We start from the raw sequence: 20,908 nt of genomic DNA on the forward strand, positions 1-20,908 counted from the left end.
ATTTGTGTGGCATTTATACGTGCAAAACACTATTATGTTTGTCATTATATCATTGGAGTCTCACTCAGATCAACAGAAGTGACTTTATTCCCCATTTAGACACGGAGGAAATTAGAGTCCACATTTTTAATTTGTCTAAGGAATGTGAGCTAGAAAGTTCTAAGATGGGGATTTGGAACCTGGTATTCCAATTCCAGCTGTGATCCTTCTTCCCCATCCTCCATTCCTTTCTGCATGTGGTGATACAGTACATTGAAAGGATTAAAAGATGGATTTTAGAGTCAAACAGAACTGGGTTCAACTCCTGCTCCTGGCACTGCCTGGCCCTGTGCCCATGGGCAAGCTATTTTCTTCCTTGAAACCCATTCGTGAATTAAGCTAAAAATAGTTACACCCTCCCCCCCCAACAACATACACCACGGGACTGTGGGAAGGATTAAATGGAATAATGCATGAAAAGCAGATAGCAGAATGTTCCATAAATGTTAGCCATAGTTATTATGTAATCTAGAAAATATGTTTGGTTACACTGCATGAAATACTTTCCATTTTTCAAAAGCACAACTGATACATGTGAAATCAAATCCTGAAAAATATATTTTTTTTAACAGTAAAGTCATATGCCAGATGCGAAGGATAGTATTTCATGGCAAAGACCCTAGTATGAAGGTTTGGTCTGACTCTTTTTTAAGAGAAATTATCTTTTGCTTTCTGTGGTTTCAAAACATTCTTAATGTTAACAGGTTCTTAATAATCTGAGCCATATGAAATTGCCATTTTTTTAAAGTCAGACACGACAGAACAGTGACAATTTCATATGGCTCAGCCCAACAGATCAACAAACTACCCAGCAGATGATTTTTCTAGTTGCAAAGGGATTACTGAGGAAGTTGAACTTGAAAGGAAAATAATCTCATTTTCAACGCATTTTCATTTTAACAGATAATGGAGTGATGCCACACTCCCTAGAATTAAAAATTAAAGCATACAACTTTCTCTTTCCGTCCCCATGCACATACGTGTATACCCCAGCTCCGAATGAAATCCCAAGTGTAAAATTATGTCTCAATGCCTGCAAATTCCCAAGGAGGGCACCAAAAGTACTTGACAGCAAGCGTGCTGAGGAAATCGGCTGCTGTTGAAGTCACCTCCTGTGGTCTTGCCAAATGTTTGAAAGGGAATATGCCGCGTGTCCCCGTGTTGGGGAAGAGGGGGTGGATGTCCGGGATGCAGGGTTGAGGAGTTTGGAGTACCTGGATGGGAAGTCCTTAGCTGTGGAGCACTGCTTGCCTCCAAGTGGGTGTCTGCATGTTGTTTATTTACTTCTTTTTGTGCGTGTGCCCATGTCTTTCTGCTTCTGGGTGCTCCTGGTTTGCCCCCGGCCGTGTCTGTGTTGGACAGGGGTGACTTTGTGCCGGTCGGCTTCTGTGCCTGCGCGCGCACTTCTCGGTGCGCTGGACGGGTGTATGAGTGTCTGTGGCTCTGGTTCCGTATAAGTCTGTGCATGTCTGTCGGGGTACACTGTGCCTGTCCGGTGCGTGTCTCGGTGGGCGCTCTCATCTATCTCCGAACGGGAGGGAGGGCCCGCCTACTGCCCTCTGCTCTGAGATCTCAGGCCGCACAGGCGCCCCGCGCAGACAGGTAGCAGCCACGGAAGAACCAGCAACTCCTGGGTTGGCTGGTAAGCACGCCAGCCCCAACTTCAGCCCTCGGGGCCAGCCAAGGGAGCCGGGAGGAAGTGGCGGCCTACTCGCCCGCCCGCCGAGAGCAGCTGGTCCCCGCCCGGGCCACCCCCAGGAGGGGGCGGGAGAGGGGAGGGAAGGGGCGGAGGGCCTCGCCCCTTCGGGGCTTCCCGCACACGCTATTGGTCAAAAGTTCCAGCACGTCACGGGGAGGGCAGTTCCCCTAAAGCCCTGTGCCCACAACGGGCAGCGCGCACTCCGAGGCGGCTTCTCCAGCGCGCAGGCTGGGACTAACGGGCACCGCGAGCCCAGAGCACCCCCGGAGCTGAGTACACCACGCACCCCCACCACACCCACCCCACGGCCACTGAATGAGGCTTCCAGGTGCCCGCATGCTGCCCGCAGCGCCCCGCCAGAGGTCTGCTCGCTGAGGGGCGGCTGGTGCGCTGGCCGCCAGTGCGCTCACCTACCAGCTTGCGCGCCATGGGGCAGCCCGGGAACCGCAGCGTCTTTTTGCTGGCGCCCAACGGAAGCCACGCACCGGACCAAGACGTCACACAGGAACGGGACGAGGCGTGGGTGGTGGGCATGGGCATCGTCATGTCGCTTATCGTCCTGGCCATCGTGTTTGGAAACGTGCTGGTCATCACAGCCATCGCCAAGTTCGAGCGTCTGCAGACAGTCACCAACTACTTCATCACCTCCCTGGCCTGTGCTGACCTGGTCATGGGCCTGGCGGTGGTGCCCTTTGGGGCCACCCACATCCTCATGAAAATGTGGACTTTTGGCAACTTCTGGTGTGAGTTTTGGACTTCCATTGACGTGTTGTGCGTCACGGCCAGCATTGAGACCCTGTGCGTGATTGCCGTGGATCGCTACCTTGCCATCACATCACCCTTCAAGTATCAGTGCCTGCTGACCAAGAATAAGGCCCGGGTGGTCGTTTTGATGGTATGGGTCGTGTCCGGCCTTACCTCCTTCTTGCCCATTCAGATGCACTGGTACCGGGCCACCCACCAGGAAGCCATCAACTGCTATGCCAAGGAGACCTGCTGTGACTTCTTCACGAACCAAGCCTATGCCATTGCCTCCTCCATTGTGTCCTTCTACTTGCCCCTGGTGGTCATGGTCTTCGTCTACTCCAAGGTCTTCCAGGTAGCCAAAAGGCAGCTCCAGAAGATCGACAAATCTGAGGGCCGCTTCCATGCCCACAACATCAGCCAAGTGGAGCAGGATGGGCGGAGCGGGCCCGGACAACGCAGGGCCTCCAAGTTCTGCTTGAAGGAACACAAAGCCCTCAAGACTTTAGGCATTATCATGGGCACTTTCACCCTGTGCTGGCTGCCCTTCTTCATTGTCAACATTGTGCACGTGATCCAGGATAACCTCATCCCTAAGGAAGTTTACATCCTTCTAAACTGGGTAGGCTATGTCAACTCTGCTTTCAATCCCCTTATCTACTGCCGGAGCCCAGATTTCAGGATTGCCTTCCAGGAGCTCCTGTGCCGGCGCAAGTCTTCCTTGAAGGCCTCTGGGAATGGCTACTCCAGCAACAGCAATGGCAGAACTGACTACCCAGGGGAACAGAGTGGATATCACCTGGGGGAGGAGAAAGACAGTGAAATGCTGTGTGAGGATCCCCCAGGCACGGAAGACTTTGTGAACCGGCAAGGTACTGTGCCCGATGATAGCACTGATTCGCAAGGGAGGAACTGTAGTACAAATGACTCACTGCTATAATGCGCTTTTTCTACTTTTTAAGACCCCTTCTCCCCCCGCCCAACAAAACGCTAAACAGACTATTTAACTTGAGTGTAATAAATTTAGAATAAACTTGTATAGAGATGTGCAGGAGGAAGGATATCCTTCTGCCTTTTTATTTTTTTAAGTTGTAAAAAAGAGAAAACGTTATTTGAGTGATTGTTTCTTGTACAGTTCAGTTCCTCTTTGCATGGAACTTGTAAGTTTATGTCTGAAGGGCTTCAGTCTCAGAGGACCTGGGGCTGCTATGTTTTAATGACTTTTCCCGCATATCTACCTCATTGATCAAGTATTAGGGGTAATATATTGCTGCTGGTAATTTGTATCTGAAGGAAACCTTCCTTCCTGCACCCTTGGACTGTACAATCTCGAGTCTCTCGGATCTTTGGCTGTGAACATGGACTCTCCCCACCCCTCTTATTTGCTCAAACGGGGTGTTGTAGGCAGGGATTTGAGGGGCAGCTTTGGTTGTTTTCCTGAGCAAAGTCTAAAGTTTACAGTAAATAAATTGTTTGACCATGACTTCATTGCACCTGTTTCTCCAAAACCCCTTGACTGGAGTGTGGCTGCCTCCCCCACTGAAAACCACAGGTAACTATTTGCAATAACTTCCCAGTGACTAAATGTGGAATGACACGCACTGATTGCTTAACCCGTTCATTTGCCTTTGAATCTGCTGTTGTAAACCTGTATCTCTCCTGACGCTGGTGCCCCCACATCAGTTCTGCCCGCCCTGAGCACAGCTCATCTTGCTCTTCCTACGGGTATTATTCTTGTGTTGTAACATCAGAAACACTGACTCATGGAAACGGAGTTAAGGGCATCTGTTGTGTCCCTTCATGTGCCCCCGCCGCCCACCTTCCAGTTCTACTTGTTTTGTAGCTGCTTATATTTTTATCTTTGCCGTGTCTTACAGTATAGATCTTTGTACTGCATCAGGGCTTGGCATTTTAAGGATAAGAAAGTTCTTGCGAAAAAGCTACTCAAACATAGCCCCGTAATTCCAAGGGAAATGAAAAGGTCGTGGGTTATAGGGAGAAAAGTTGGGAAACACTTACATGGTGAATACCTCATGACCTAGAAACAGGGTTTGACCCCTCCTCCTTTGAACTGCTGTCCCTTTTTTCCCCTCTCCCTGTGACTCTACTCACTTCAGTACAAATCGAAATTTCTCAACCTCGCGCTATTAACATTTTTAACCAGATAATTCTCCATTGTGAAGGGCTGTCCTATACATTGTCAGATGTTCAGCAGCATCCCTGGTCTCTACCCACTAGACGCCAGTGCATCCCCTGAGTTGTGACAACGAAAAATGTCTCCAGTCATTGCCAAGTACCCTTCCCTTGAGGAATGAAATTACCCCTGGCTGAGCACCACAGTTATAAACTTCAAAAATCTAAACAGATTTTTAGATTCTGCCTAATGTAACCACTTCATTGTGCAGAGCGTCAGAGAGGAATATCTCACGGTTCACCCAGTTAGTGACAGACCCCGGGCCAGTGCTCTTTCTACTCCATCACGCTGCCTTCCAAGCTTATTCTCCAGCTGCCCACATACTGACTATGAGACATGAATTGTTTTGGAGGGTTTATCAATGAAGGCGAGGACTGTGAGCAGTTACTGCCTGTTTGTGGAGAGATTATAATAGTGTTAAGAGGCACGTAAGGGAAAAATCACAAAAGTAAACACATTTCTTCTCCCACCCCCTTTCTATTTTTGCCTGTGTGTCTGAGCCACAGCTTGGCCCAGGTTTGACCGAGTGGATCATCCTCCTTGGCAACGGCAGCCTGGAGAGGATCAGCCTGCAGGGTTCATTGCCATTTCACTCGCTCATGAAGCTGACTCCACTTCTTTCTTCCCTCTGTCCCAGCCATGGTCCCCAACCAGAAAAGCATTAGTCTCCTCTGCTTCCTGTCAGCTCAGTGATGGGGTGTTTCTGGGTGAGTCCTGAGCTCTCAAGAGAAAGTTAGCTGCCCGTGTTTCTAGAATGTGCCATCGAGCTTTGGAGAGCATGTGCCCTTTAGCACTTTACTTTTTCTCCAAGGGCTTTCATACCTATTATCACATTCTTCTCCTGCTCTGGGCCCTGCACTCAGAGATGCAGGCAGCTTCTCCAGCTAATCTTCACACTCCTCATAGCCTCATGGGATCTCTGACCTGCAAGAGAAAGCATAGAAAGCATTTGACATCCAAAGAGACCAAAAGCCTGTGAGGGGGGATGACCTGCCCAAAGTAAGAAGCCAAGGATGTCAGAGATGGGGCTAAAGCCAGGGAACCCGGCTGTCATACCAGGAATTGGTGTATGCTCTCTACCACACTATCATTGAATTCTGCCCTCACCCTCAACTGCGGAAGCTTTTCCCTGGGGTTGTCACATTAACAAATTCATTTCAGCAGATATTTTTAGTTCTTTCAGGTGCTTAATACAAAATGCAGGCAATAAACAAATAATCTGCGATAGGGACAAAAGAAAGAATTATTCCTTTTTCTGGGCAAGAGTTCACTAGGATATCCTCAGCATTTAGGGAAATTGGGAGATTCCTTAACTCTTTATAACCTGAAGGGATTTCAAGCCACTCCAGGTAGAAATTTCCCATAGTCTTATTTGGAAACTTTTCTGTCATCATTTGTTAAGTCCCATGGACAATAAATATTAATAAACAATGTATATATACTCTTTTGGTTAGAGATGCATTTTATTTATTTTTTTTGTGGTACGCGGGCCTCACACTGTTGTGGCCTCTCCCGTTGCGGAGCACAGGCTCCGGAGGCGCAGGCTCAGCGGCCATGGCTCACGGGCCCAGCCGCTCCGCGGCATGTGGGATCCTCCCAAACCGGGGCGCGAACCCCGTTCCCCTGCATCGGCAGGCGGACGCGCAACCACTGCGCCACCAGGGAAGCCCAGAGATGCATTTTAATGTAATTTCAGTTTAGAACTCTGCTATGAATGTTACTTTATAGACTCTCAGCTAAAAGGGAGTTTAGCCTAATTCATGTTCATTTGGGAATACTTTAAATATAAGAACACTGATCAGTTTTAAGGGTTTTGACAAGCAAGAGCATTTTAGGCCTATCTCAACTCCTTGCTTTCTCTCTCCTTTTGTTCTGCTTTGTTTCTTTTGGGGGCAGGCATTTGTCAGTGTCTCCCTGTCCCTCTGTTTGCTGACAGGTTGCTTACATAAGGTTTGTGTTGGATTCCTCATCATAAAGTTGTCTTTGCCTGGACAGCAAGTTCTCGGAGTCTGTCAAATGAGAACCTTATCCTGAGATGCAAGCTGACAGGTGTGCAAAGTGGCAGGACAGGGTGGGCCTCCCCACTGAGATCATTATTGGGAGAGGGAATCTGGGGAAAAGGGAGCTGGGAAATAGGAACTGTCATTACACGATGCTTAGAATGTTTCTGATGTACCTACTGCCAAAAGAAGACTAGACCAGGATCAATCGGGGTATTTACAACTACTGAGTGCAGCAGGAGAAAAATACAGGTTTCTGTCTCTGAATTCTGGAGCATAATATTAATAATACTACACAGATATCTTTTCTAAAATCTTACTAAATGTTAGGGACTGTGCTAGGCACCTTTTAGGCATTATGTGACCTTGACAGTCTTATGAGGTAGGTAGCAAAACTGTCCTCATCTAACAAATGAGGGAACTGAGTTTCAGAAAGGTTGTCACTTTCCAAAGCCACACAGCCAGCTAGTTGCAGAGTTAGGACTGGAACCCAGGTGCAGTGATTCCTGCACACATGGAAACCAGGGAGCAGCATAAGGCAATTTATAATCCATGCCAGAACAAGTGTAAGAAATGGAAATGCAATACCTTGTTGAGAGAAGAGGGAGACTGCTGTGGATTGGGGCAGGGAGGAATGTTCCTCTGGAAGCATGTGACTGCAGAGTTTGCTGTGGACTGGGACAGGAAACCAATCACTGAAGTGCCTAGTTTGCTTCTCTGAGTCTTTGCTTTGTCTTTTCATCAGAGAATCAGGCCAGACTGAAAAGAGGATATGAAACTTTGAAACAAGCACAGGGTAAAGCAGAAACACAGCCTGCTTCACGTCCTGGCAAATTCATTTTCTGGTTCCAGAGTTGGGAAGGTCTCCTACATTGAGCAGGTATCCGGACCTTACGGAAAATTTGGCAGGCCTAGGTGGCCCTATACATGTGCTGGCCGTTTTGAGCTAGCATTCTAGGGCAATGGAGATGAACTTCTGACAGCAGAGAGCAATGAGAGTTAATACACTTTGAAGGATGCTTTCCATTGACAGTATAACCTCCACTAAATTCAGCCCTATGCTAATCCCTACTTCACAGACAGTGCAAATATAATTTTAAGGAGGAATTTTTGAAATACCTAAGAGAACAAACTTCCCAGCCACTTTCAAGAACTTGAGAAATTCTTGCGTCTCACGAATAATACGAGGCCAGGTGAGGTGAAAAGAGGCCTGGACTGGGATTCATGCAACTAGATTTCAGGTCTCAACTCTGCCTCTCCTCTCTCTCTGTCTCTCTCTCTCTAGTTGGGTAAGGCAGTTTTCCTGTTTTCTCAGTGGACCTCAGTTTGCTCATCTGTAGAATAATGAGGCTAGTGCAGGTGGTCTCTAAGCTCTGCTTAGCTCTGAATTTATATAGCTGTTAATTAAGAGGCTAATTAGAGACAGCAGTTTGTTTCTAATTAGAGTTGACGACATTTGTCTTATAAATAATGGTTTAAGGTACTGGGAGTGGTCAGCTTGCAGAAGAGAATGCTGTGAAGGACTATTTGGTACATGATAACTGCCTTCAAATATTTAAGGACCATCTGGGAAAAAGGAGCATATGTTTCAGATGAATACCAGAAGGCAAGTAGAACATTACAGGAAGATAGATTCCAGCTCAGGGGAAGGAAAAATTTTCTGAGAGTGAAACAGGTTCTCTATCAGAGTAGTGAGTCTCCTGTCATTGGAAGCATTCAAGAGAAGTCCAAATAAAGCTCTGTGTGGGATGAAGCACAAGGGGTTCCTACACTGAGCAGGGTCTGGACTAACCTCCTTCCAAATCTGTGATTCTATGTCCTTGAAAACAACAGACCTAAATGTTCTTAAAAAGTATTCAGACCATTCCCTAATTCCAGCTGGCCTTCTCCCCAATTCCTCTGGATTTCAGAGGTTTCACTGCATTCCTAACCAGGAAACCTCTGGGGGAAATCAGGATCTCAACAGTCCTTGGCCCTGGGAGGAAATCCAGAAATAGAGCAATAAGGTTAAACAGTTTTCCAAACTATTAGACCTTTTCATCAGCTGCTCTTCCCATGCCTTTTGCAAATGACCTACTAACTCCCAGAGAGAAAATAATGAGAGCTGCAAAGTCCTCTCTGCAAAGTCTATTACATCCTTCTCCACACTCAGAATCATTGCACTTCCTGTGGTCTTTCCGTCACCCTCACAGGACAGGAAGGAAGGGAGGCAGGTCCCTGGCCAGCACAGGGAGCACTTCAAAGCCCTCTGGCCTAAGGTCCTGAAGACTTGGGAACTGTATAGCCTACCCCTAATCACTGGGCAACCTCAAGCAGGTCACTTCCCTTCTCAAGACCTGTTTAATCATCTCTGAGCAGAGATGGTTTGGTTTACGTAAGTCCTGCATTTCCTTCTTTCTCCAAAACTCTGTAAGATTTCAGGAAGTCTTCAGTGCTGCACATTTGGCTGGATGGCTCTTATTTTAAAAGCACGTTTTTACCTTGTTCATAAGGTAATAGAACTCACTGTAAAACATTTTAAAATATACGAAAGCACAAAATGAGATAAATCACAGATAACATTACCACCTGGAGACAGCCATTGTTAAATGTGATGTATATGCTTTCAGCCTTTGTCCTAAGCATGGCTATGGGTAGAAATATATATTTAAATAAAAACGGAATTAGATTATTCATACATGATTATTATTCATACAATTTTGTACCCACTGATAACACTTTAACAAATGCCTCCTTGAATATGTTTTATATATAATATGATCCAGATATCGTAATTGCTACTAGCCTGGCAAAGAGTATTTAGCAGGTTTTAGACGTTAGGAGTACAAAAGAATCAACATTTCCAGAGCATCTGGATTGGGAAATCTGAGATGGGGCCTAAGAATCTTCATTTTAGCATGTTCCCATGGATTTTTCCAAGGACCACATTTTGAGGAAAAAGGTTACAGAGATAAATTTTGTAAATTAAACAGAATGCTCCCTCTATTGTTACTGGTTGTTGAAAAAGATGTTTCTATGCTGTACTTGTCTCTTTGAAAGCTCCTTTCACGGGCTCTGATCTGCTTCAGAGCATGAGAAACTAACCACCAAACTTCCAGGGCAGGGTTCTTTCTGCATTGTTAAGTGCCTCTGACCCAGCCTGTTGACTTGTGTTAAAATAAGTCTAACCAAGTTTTATGGTGACCAATACCTACCATTTGAAAAGTGCAACAGCAGGTTTCCATTCCATAGAGCACCTGCTGTGATCATGATGGCTAATAAACACAGTGTACTTACCATGAACCAGGCCTCGTACTTGGCAATTCTCATGCATGATCTCATTTAGTACTCACAGCAACCCTACAAAATAGGTACTATTATGTTTGTCCCTATCTTATAAATCAAGAAACTGAGACTCGAAGGGATCAACTAAGTTGCTGAAGATTACAGACCATACTGCAGTAAAACCCATGTATTCTGAGCCACAGCCTGTGTGCTTTACCATTAAGATAGGGAATATTTCCTCCTCTTGGAGATCAGGTAAGAAAGAAGGAGGGAGGCAATGATGAGAGGAGATTTTTAATGCGGGCATTTTATTTTATTCTCCAGGGACTCTTTTCAGAGAGGTCTGATGGATTTCTGAGCCGTGGAACTAAGGGGCAAGCCTATGCCCTCTAGGTAGGCGGCGGCTAAGTATCAGCTAGGAAACCAGACTGTGCTGAGAGTTGGGAGCACACTCTTTCACATTATTCAGGCACAGTTTGAGTGATCTTCCCCCGCCAGGGCCCGGAAGGAGGCAGAGGGAGGTGCCTGCTAACAACAAATGGGTTTGTGCTCAGTCAAGTCACTGCTTTAGGGTCAGGAAGCTCCTGACAGCTGGAAATGGGGTGCTCTTTCCATTTCTCTGCCCAGGTCTGTGTCTGCATCTGAGTCTCCACAGTAGAGAATACCAGGTTAGGAGGGGCATTGAGAGAGTGCATACACCCTTAGTGTACTAAGAAACCCCAGATTCCAAGAGGCAACGTCAGTGGCAAGGTAACACAAGGACCTGGAGGTGAACATCTCTTGTGGCTTGTTTTATTATTATTTTTCTAGTGCTATGAGGGAAAGACTGGAGTTTCTGCATGTATTCATTTCTCCAGGAAGAGAAAACAGTTTTTGAAATCATAACGCAACACCCGTGACAAAGCAGAATTGGAGTCCTAGGTAATCCCCACTTTCTTTCTTTTCTATCACACCATATTGGCGTTGCAGCCTCAGGCCTTGTGCCCAGAAGCCACAACTGCTGTTGGGGAGATTCCTTCATTTTTAGACAATTCTGTCTCTATGCTACTGCCTAGTGTTTCTCTTTATAAAAATTCTACTAGATGTCTCTAAATACTACAGTCAACCCTGACAATCTGCTGGGTTTTTATTGTTTTGTTTGAGAGAGATTCACAGTTCTCACAATATGTATTGCAACAATAAGCCTGTCAGACTTCCTTTCTTGTTTCAATTCCCACAGTGTCCTTCTATAAATCCAGATGCTCACCTAGCCTCCTCAACCTAAGAGAACCAAGGGTCAATCTCGAGGGCCTGAGGTGGGCAGCCTTAGAAATTTCTTTCTATAAAATTGTGGTGTTGGTTTAGGTAGCGAGTCTTTTGACATTATGTTGTTATTGCAGTAGGTCCCAAACCTTACAGAGGCCAAAAATGATCTGCGCTGAGAAAATACACATTCCTGACCCCCTTCCCTGAGATTCTAACAGGACTGTGGTTGGGAGCCAGCAATCTGCATTTTGTCACTACTTCCCCAGAGGACTGTGATGCAGGTGTTCCTAGGATGGCAATTTAGGGACCTAGGGATCTCACTGTCTTCCCCTGCCCACTCTTCCTGCTCAAGAGCACAAAATGTAGGCTTGTAAAAATTGATCCTGTACAGCTGCATACATTCACAAAAATAACCATTCTGTCAAATGAACAGAATCCTAATTTCCCTGTGTTATCAAATAAAACAATGTAGATGAATATAATTTATAAATGATAAAAAGTTACTATGAAAGATGAAGGTGATAATAAAGTGCATTGAGCAATTAGGCACTTGATTTAAAATGTGTTTTGTGACAACATGGCATCTACACAGTTGTACCTCCACAACAGCATCATTGTCTCATTGTCCTGAACCCTCTGCATGTAGACCAAGAAATAGCAGCACAGGAAGAAAAAAGGATTTTGCTGCAGGGATGGACTCTTAGTCCAGTGCTCCTTCCTCCTGGACACTCTGCTATGATTAAGTCAAATCATACTAAAGTCTATCTGAATCAATTTGCCTAATTTACATAAACCCTCCTACTTAGAAATCTGAAGGAGGACCCACCCAGCTGCAGAGAAGAGGATGATTCATACATATACATACACCTCCATAGATGCACATACCCAAATAAACACACATAACACACACAGACTTTTACATTGATGCCTACACCTATATCAACACAAGTATATACACACACATTTTCACTTAGATGTATGGACACATCTATGTTCTTTTGTGTATACTCCCATATGAATATGTTCACACATACAGGACACAGGTGTACTCAACCTAAACATTCTCCCTTAGATAAATACACATGGGTATTCCTAAGCACACTTTCGTGTGCTCCAAATGAGAAAATATGCCATGTCACGTAATCATGGTCCCACTGCTACCTAAGTACACACAGGCACACAGGTTCCTATGCTGGCCCTTCTTCCTAGGTAAATGTATACACCCGATTCAATACATGTCTGTTGAGTTCTTATTAAGTGGCAGGAATTGTTATGTGCTGAAGATCAGTGAGTGAACAAAAACAGTTTATCTTTGCCCTTATTGAGTTTGTGTAATGAGAGGGATAAGTTTTTTTCTTTAATGAAGGCAGATTTTTAACTGTGGCAATTTCTATGAAGAGATTCAGAGTGTTTTGACAGAATCTGACTAATTCTGAGAGGTCTGTAAAGGTTCCCCCACAGAAGTAAGGTTTCAACTGAGAGCTGAAGGATGACTAGGTAATTTCTAGAAAAGGAGAGAAGGGAAGAACATACCATTCAGGGAGAAAAGCATGTATAAAGGTCCTGTGGTGAAAGGAAACGTCAGGCATAAGAAGGACTAAGCAAAGATCAGTGTAGAGAAGGTGTGCAGAGAGAGGGAGCATAGCAGGGCCACACATAAAGGGCCTTATAAGCTGCATTAGGTTTTGGCTCTTTATCTTAAAAGCATTTAAAAGCCATTGATATGTTTACAGCAGAGATCAGATGTATATTTTGAAAGACTGTCTCTGAAGATATGCTTGTCCATACAAAAGCATTCTCACATAGGTAAGTGCACACATATGTGTTCCTATGTACACTTGTGTATGTTTTCCTAAAATGCATACTTACATATAAGTATTCACTTGAAAACTCTGCCTCTGTGAACATACTCTTATGTGTTTATATTCATGGTACATATAAATCCAGTGGGCATTAGGAGGCAGGGAAACACCTTTCTTGCTAGGTACCATCAGGCCTAACTAAGCCAGTCCATGGTGCAGGGACAAGGCAAATGGTGTATCAGATCTGAACCCTCTGACTTTGGAGCTTTGGGCTTTGTGGCTTGGCCTCATGCCTGTGCCTCCAGCTCTGCTCCACCTTCTCTTGGCTCAGAGCACTCAGTGACAAGGTGGGGTTTCTTCCAGAACAGGATCGTTCACTATTCTTGGCCCAGGCAAGGAGGGGAGGGTGGGCAGGTCGGGTTGCATAAAGATTGCCTTGTGCCCCCCCAGAATTGTATAAGCAGAGCCTCTGCCCAGCTCCAGGCCTGAAGTAATCTTTGCACAGAGTCAGCTATACCAAGATATTAACATAAGGATCCACAATCAGAGGTCTGTGGGTCCTGATGGGGATCGCGATGGGACTCGAAGCAATGTGCTCCATAACTAACCACTGTGTGAAATGTGACACTGGAGGAAGAAAAAGAGAAAGCCGGGCAAGAAAGCCTTTTCAAGGCAAGATGTCTGACGAGGTGTCCCTTACTGCCCTGGCACAGAAAACACATGTACATACATATTTACACATACAAATTTTCCTCCAGTGGTGTACCATCTCACAGCAGAGGAAGTAGCAAGTAATTATCAGCCACAATACCCTGCATTATTTTCCCTCCAATGAACTAGAACTACACTTGTGTACATTTTGCTCCTGTTTACCAGCAAAGGCAGCAAAGGCCTTGACCAGAGGCAGTGACAGGCTCCACGGAGATCAATAGAAACATTCATGCAGAATTAAAGGCTCACCTAGAGCCTTACATCTTAGGGTCTTAAGGATGTTCCCAAGTGATTTTTTTTTAATATATTCTAAAGACTCCTCCTACCCACTGAGATTTTATGTTTTCAAATACGTGCTTGCAAAATGTTTTCCTCCATAATTAAAAGGAATTATATAATGTAATTTGAAGCTCTTTTTATTTTGCTTCAGGCTGTGTAAGGAACATCCTTCTTTTCTTTCAGTTGGGTGGTTCTTTTATGCTATCACAGCAGCAAAGTACCAGATGCATCAAGGACTGAAGGCCACAGCACTATGCTCATGGGGCTACTGCTGTAGCAATCCCTCACATGGATCCAGCACTTAGCAGTTTACAAAGGGCTTTTTTATAAGCCATCTTCTCTAATCCTCACAACTCTGAGGTCAACATGGTTGTTCGCATTTCACAGATAAAAAGATTGAGGTTCAAAACCTGCTTAAGGGCATGGCACTAAAACATGGCAGGGCTGGGACTTAAACTTAGGTCTTCATACTCATATGAAGTATGAAGAAAATAAAAGAAGTTTTTTCACACTCTGCCACCCTCCTAGGACCCAGGGCTCTTCTCACTGTATTTTCCTACTTTCTGCTTCATTTTAACTTAAAATTTTAGGGTTAACACTCCCCAGCACAGAAGCCACAGCTGCCAAGCAGCAGGTAAGTGATTGCCAGCTCCAGGGACAGTCCCCAGGATGCTTTTGATACTGACAAGCCCCGAGCTTGTGTGAGCTCAAGCTCGGAGTAGGCAGGGCCCAGCTCTATCAACTATAGCTTAGAGCAGAAGCTCCAAGCCTTCTGGGTTCCTCATGCCAGTCACCAGATGCACTTTCACCAAGTCAGAGCTATGGAATCACATGTCCGGCTTCCCATACATGCCCTGCTGGCAACTTAGGGCTCCACTGAGGCTGTCCTTGTTCACTCTGCCTAATTCCTCTTGGATCAGGATGTTCCTGTGGGAAGACCCAGTGGGATTTGCTGCCCCAATCCCACACACATTGGGCCACAGCCCAGTCTTCTTTTAAGGGCCAAGTTCCACACCTCGATAAAAATTGCAGGCTCCAGGAAGTATTTCAATTTCTTGAAAATGGCTTGTGTTGGGTTGAAATTATTTTAGTCAGAGCAATTAGGTGTTCTTGTTTTACACACACATCTTCCAATAGAGTTGCCTTCAGAACAGGTGAACTGTATTTAATGGATCTGGGAAAGCTTGGAGGGAATGACAAACCCATCCACAAGGAAAGCTCCTGTTGGCCATCTCTTCTCCTCAGAATGTAAGCTTACCTGGTTTACTCCGCTTTCTAAGCAATGTGTGACTAATTTGCTCATCCATTCATTCAAAAGATGTTTGAACATTTCTATATGCCAGAACCCGTGCTAACTACCAGGGATACAGCCATGACTGAGGTAGACATGGTTGGTCACTGTTGTTTTAGTTTGTTACGGTCTAATGGAGAAGACAGATAATGAAAAGGGAATTATAAATGGTATTTGGATCGAGTTCCCCAATACTCACACCAGAGAAACTTAAGTATACTTATGAACAGGAGTGAAGGATGGGAAATTGGCTTCTGCATTTTGCCAGTAGATCCAGAAAGATATCTGGTATCTGCCAGTCTCAGACTGGCCTCTAATCATCTTTAAAAAATATTTCTATCATCCCTTTAAAAATGTCTCTGGGAAAATCGGAGTTGATGGTGGCTCACAAAGTTATCAATTATCTCTATCTTGGTCCACGTCTGAAATAACGTGCCCAGCTCTGAGGGCCACATTTTTCAAGGGATGAAGGGCATTTGGGGCCCTTCTAGGTTTGCCAGATTCAGCAGATAAAAATACAGGACATCCAGTTTCAGATAAGCAACGAATTCTTTTTCATATAAGTATGTCCCAAATTTTGCATAGAACACGCTCATACCAAAAAATTATTCATTGTTTATCTGAAATTCAAATTTAACTGGGCATCCTGTATTTTAAACTGACAGCCCTATTAGAGAACCAGAGGGAAGACTGTGAGGAAACCCAATACTTTGTCTGAAAATGAATAGTTGAAGGAGCCTGGCTTTTTAGCTTGGAGAAAAGAGTAAGAACCTAGACTTGTGTAGGGAAGCATTTTCCTAACAGAGTTTCTAAAAGTATATATGGAAAATAGTAAAAGGTATACTGGGGGGAAAAAAGGGTTTTGAGATTTAAAAATCTGAGAGGTTGAAAGTTTGGGAAACACTGCATGCCCAGTATTTCCACTTTGGAATCCATACTCTGCATCAGCGTAGTAAACGTCCTGAGCAGCCTTGCAGGAAACATATCTAGTTGACCTGATTTAACCTAGCATGCCCACAGAATGCTATTTATGGGCTTTTGTCTGCTTGTTTTGATATGTTTGTTTTATAGAGGACACCTATTAACACTGTGAAACTTACTACTCTGCTCAGCACACTTTGGGGAATGCTGATATAAAAAATAAATGTTGTCTTCAAATATCCAGAGTCTTGCTGAGTAGGGAGGAAGCAGATTTAGTCTTTGTAAACCAAAGGGCAGATCTGGACCCAATGCATGAACACATCTGGGAGACAGCTTTTTGACCTAATTTGAAGACTAGAACTTTCTAACAATTACAAGAGTCTGAAAGGTAATGAGCTCCCTGTTCCTGGAGACATTAAAGCAGAAACAAAAATGCCATCAGGGACGCTGGAGGAAATTCTTGTTATGTGTAGGAAATTCTCTGGGTCTGTTATGAAAGTTTTATTTACATAAAACACAGAACAGCAAACTTTCTTTAAAACTTTGTCCCATGATCTATATCCTTTCTGCCATCTGAGTCCATCCGTCTTGGAGTCACTGTTACTATACTCCTTTCACATCTATAAGCCAAATCCTTCTAGGAGATTAGTCCTCACATGTTAATGATCCTTGCTCTGATCTGGGCCTCTTTATAGCCTAGCCCAGCTACCTTGGGTCCTGGCTGTTGGAAACCCCACTCTGAGCCTCTGGGAGTGGCTTATAAACCTGAGATGTAGCATACAGCTCACAGCTGAACTTAGCAGCCCAGAAAAACATGGGATCTGGAGAAACCCAGCCTCACACACCTCTAGGACTATGAGACTGCCCCATGCAGTATCCGTGGTGTAGTACAGATCACTTCATATCTAAGGTGCTCAGCATAATAAAAGACAACAGAGGGTCAAGTCCCAGCTCTGCGCTTCCTGAGTCTATGACCTGGACAAAATGCTTAACCTTTCCAAACTGTATTCCCCACTGTGGGGAAAAACAAAACAAAACAGGAATGATGACACCTGTATCATAGTACTATGAAAATTAAGAGATTAAAAGTACATAAATGACCCAGCAGAGTGACCGGTACACAGTGGACATTCAGTAAATGTTTATTTAATGGAAGACTGTGATTGTTATCATCATGGTAAAAACTTCTAAATAAGTTAAAAGCCTTCTCCTGAAATTCACTAATCAGTGTGCCAAGATTTCAGGCCCCAGTCAAAGTAATACACTGGAAATTGTCTCCAACACCTTCCTTTTGAGAATCTATGCTTAAGAACATAAAGTAATGCATGTGGGGCTTCCCTGGTGGCGCAGTGGTTGAGAGTCCGCCTGCCGATGCAGGGGACACGGGTTCATGCCCCGGTCCGGGAAGATCCCACATGCCACGGAGCGGCTAGGCCCGTGAGCTATGGCTGCTGAGCCTGTGCGTACGGAGCCTGCGCTCCGCAATGGGAGAGGCTACAACAGTGAGAGGCCCGCGTACCGAAAAAAAAAAAAAAAAAAGTAATGCATGTGTATTAAAGGTTACACTTTTCCTGCCTGTGGTGCTAGGGCCAGGGCTAGAAAGAGCACTGAACTCAGGGAAAGGGTGCCCTGGTTCTTGGTTTAAGCGACTGCAACTTCATCCATTCTGGATTCCAGTTCTTGTCTATAAAATAAAAGGGCTGGACTAGGATAGCTTCTAGGTTCCATGAGCTGTGCCTTTGATTTGGGGCAATGAATGCAGATATTTAATTAGTCCATAATACTTAATTAAAGAAAGATTTCGGGGCTTCCCTGGTGGCGCAGTGGTTGAGAGTCCGCCTGCCAATGCAGGGGACGCGGGTTCGTGCCCCGGTCTGGGAAGATCCCACATGCCACGGAGCGGCTGGGCCCGTGAGCCATGGCCGCTGAGAGTGCGCGTCCGGAGCCTGTGCTCTGCAACGGGAGAGGCCACAACAGTGAGAGGCCCACGTACCACCAAAAAAAAAAAAAAAAAAAAAAAAAAAAGATTTCACCAAACTAAAGCTCTGTGCGTGTGTGTGTGCACATGGCCACACTGAGTATACACAGGGTGCTTTGAAATCACTTTAACTGCCTCCTGCTCTTGTGCCTATCAGTAGGTTTGGCAAATAAAACGTTAGACCCATAATTAGTTTTGAAGGAGTGATGTGAGCTCTGACCCCAGAATGGGGAGAGCTGGGTTCGAGTCCCAGTCCTGGCCCTGCCAGCAAAGTTTGTCTCCTTCTCCAGGGTGTGATGCTAACCTCCCTTCCCTCCTTTGCCTCCCCATCTTTCACGTGATGGGTTTGTTTCCAGGATCTCCAAGTTCCGTGTCTCTTGGGAGAATGTCTCCGATCTATTTTCACTTGGATTTGCATGCTCACCACAAGGATTATCATCCGGCTGACTCAAGTTTTGCTTATTTCTTTTGTTTGACCTGCTCTGGTTTCGTAACACAAGCTCTACAGCCAATTTTAGCCCTTCTTGGATTATGGGAGTGTCAAAATGAAGGTATTGGAACATTTGTCACCGCTTCTGCCCAGGATTCGTGTCTTCCCCCTTCCCCACCCTGCCCCGGCCCCTGACACCCTCTTCTGTTCTGGCACAACCAAAAGCCCTCCCCCGCCATGACATGCTAAGTGCAGCCTTGCTTCACATTAGCTGAGTGGAGGCCCTGAAGCCAGAAATCCTTGGCACATGAGCTGCTTGTCTCTTTGTGCTTCATTTCCCCCAACTATAAATAGGCGGAGTCTCGCACTTTCTCCCAGTGTGTGAGGGCCCACCATCGAGGTGGTTTTGTGCAGGTGAGGTGTCCCTTTCCCACTGGCAGGTCTCAGTATCAGAGCCCAGGGGAATTCTCAAGGAAGCAACGTGTCTCGCTGTCTCTGCGCTTCTTCTGCTTGTGGACCACTCGAGATCCCCTTCATCACTGTTGGTGTGAATTTTCTAACACACAGAACTCAACCTTTGCTGAAAAACCTTCAGTGGCTCCCTGTTACTTTCAGGATAAAGGCTTCCGCCGGTGAGCCCACAGAAGCACAGTGGAAACTCACGTTGGGAAGTAATGATGCACCCCAAGTGATACCAGCCCACAGCATGTCCCTTCATTCAGTCCTATGAGGTGCAAGGCAGCGTGCAGGGAATCAAAAGAGGAGTAGAGTAAGACCTGGGCCCTGGGTTTAAGAAGCTTACACACTTTTTAAAAAGGTGTGCAAAATAATAATACTTTTATTTTTTAAATACTGAAGGGCTCTTAGAAATCACTGACCGTGCCCTACTGCCTTATTTTACAGTAGTGGAAACTGATGTCACAGAATTGGCAAATTATAAGAAAACATGTCTCATAGTAGGTCTCCTTGCTTTACTCTGCCTCTATCAGCAGGAGCCTCTCTCCACTCTGCAGCCAGAGTCATCTGTCTGAGGGGCATGTAACCTTGTCACTCCCCATGGGAAAGCTCTCTGTGGCCCCCACTGCAGCTAAGGTAGGAAGTCAAACATCTTCCCAGGCCTATGTGTGGACAGGTCCCTGCAACCTTGCTGTTCCCTCTGACTGGAATGCTCTTCTTCCAGATTGTCAGGCTTCTTTGTGCTATTCAGTCTCAAGTCTAAAGACACCACCCTCAGGGTTGCCTTCCCTGACCAAGGCTGATGCAGGACCCCATGCATTCTCCTTCCCATCCCCCTGACTGGAGGCACTGACAGCATGGACCACCATCTGCATCATCTTGCATGTTTACTTATTTTTCTGTATTATCTGTGTCCACTCACTAGAGGGTATGCTGCGAGAGAGTTGAGATTTGCTTCTGTCTTTAGTGTCGACAACACAACTGGCTCACAGTTGATACATAAGAAATATTTGCTGAATATTTCTAAATATTTCTAATTTTTAGAATTAAAAATTCTGCGTATTTCTAAATATGCAGAATAGTATAAAGAAGCAAATAAAAATCACTCATACTTCCCCCTTCTGGATTTTACTTCTGTTAATATTTTGGATTATTTCTTTTTTAAGGTTTTGTTTTTCTATGTGTACACATATATATGATATATAGTATATATTTTAAAATTAAGATTATTCTAATTTATGGTTTATATCCTGCTTTTTAATTTATCTCTATACTGTATTTCCACGTTATAAAACAATCTTTTAAGATTTTTAGAAATTTCATGTAATGTCTGAAACATTTATGTTAACATATTTCCATATAAATTAAAACAATCTTTTTAAACACTATTTTCAGTGCTGCATAAAGTTTCATATGGATGTATCAAAAGTAGTTTAAGCATCTCCCTATTGTTGGACAATGACAATTTAATTTTTTTCTAACTGATCTATTTTCTGTGCAAACCATTCTGATAGAACCTGGTTTTTAAGGTACCTGGAGTAACTGTTTCTCACTGCGAGTAGTTGGAAAAAAGACATTACTTCCTTTCCATGAAATATCTATAGACCAACCCTTAGTTTTGTATGTTTTTTGTGACCTCTTTCAGTGTGGATTGACTTAGTTGATGATCTAGTTATTAAGATCTGTGGTTAGTAAAGAGTTGTGTTTCTAGGGGGCTTCCCTGGTGGCGCAGTGGTTGCGCGTCCACCTGCCGATGCAGGGAAACCGGTTTCGCGCCCCGGTCTGGGAGGATCCCACATGCCGCGGAGCGGCTGGGCCCGTGAGCCATGGCCGCTGAGCCTGCGCGTCCGGAGCC

At 45.0% G+C, this 20,908-nt stretch overlaps 1 protein-coding gene across 2 annotated transcripts in view; it reads left to right on the top strand.

Moving 5' to 3' along the window:
* Positions 1 to 1,918: 1,918 nt before the first annotated feature.
* ADRB2 (adrenoceptor beta 2) overlaps positions 1,919 to 20,908 on the top strand; it is a 35,629-nt gene continuing 16,639 nt past the window's right edge. For both annotated transcript variants that reach the window (XM_028486101.2, XM_007106135.3), the window contains exon 1: positions 1,919 to 3,354. In XM_028486101.2, the coding sequence (XP_028341902.1) occupies positions 2,166 to 3,354 (1,189 nt within the window). In that variant the 5' untranslated portion in view covers positions 1,919 to 2,165. The remainder of the gene's footprint in view (positions 3,355 to 20,908) is intronic.

Source organism: Physeter macrocephalus, unplaced genomic scaffold (genome assembly GCF_002837175.3).
Source record: "Physeter macrocephalus isolate SW-GA unplaced genomic scaffold, ASM283717v5 random_692, whole genome shotgun sequence".
NCBI classification, from domain to species: Eukaryota; Metazoa; Chordata; class Mammalia; order Artiodactyla; family Physeteridae; genus Physeter; species Physeter macrocephalus.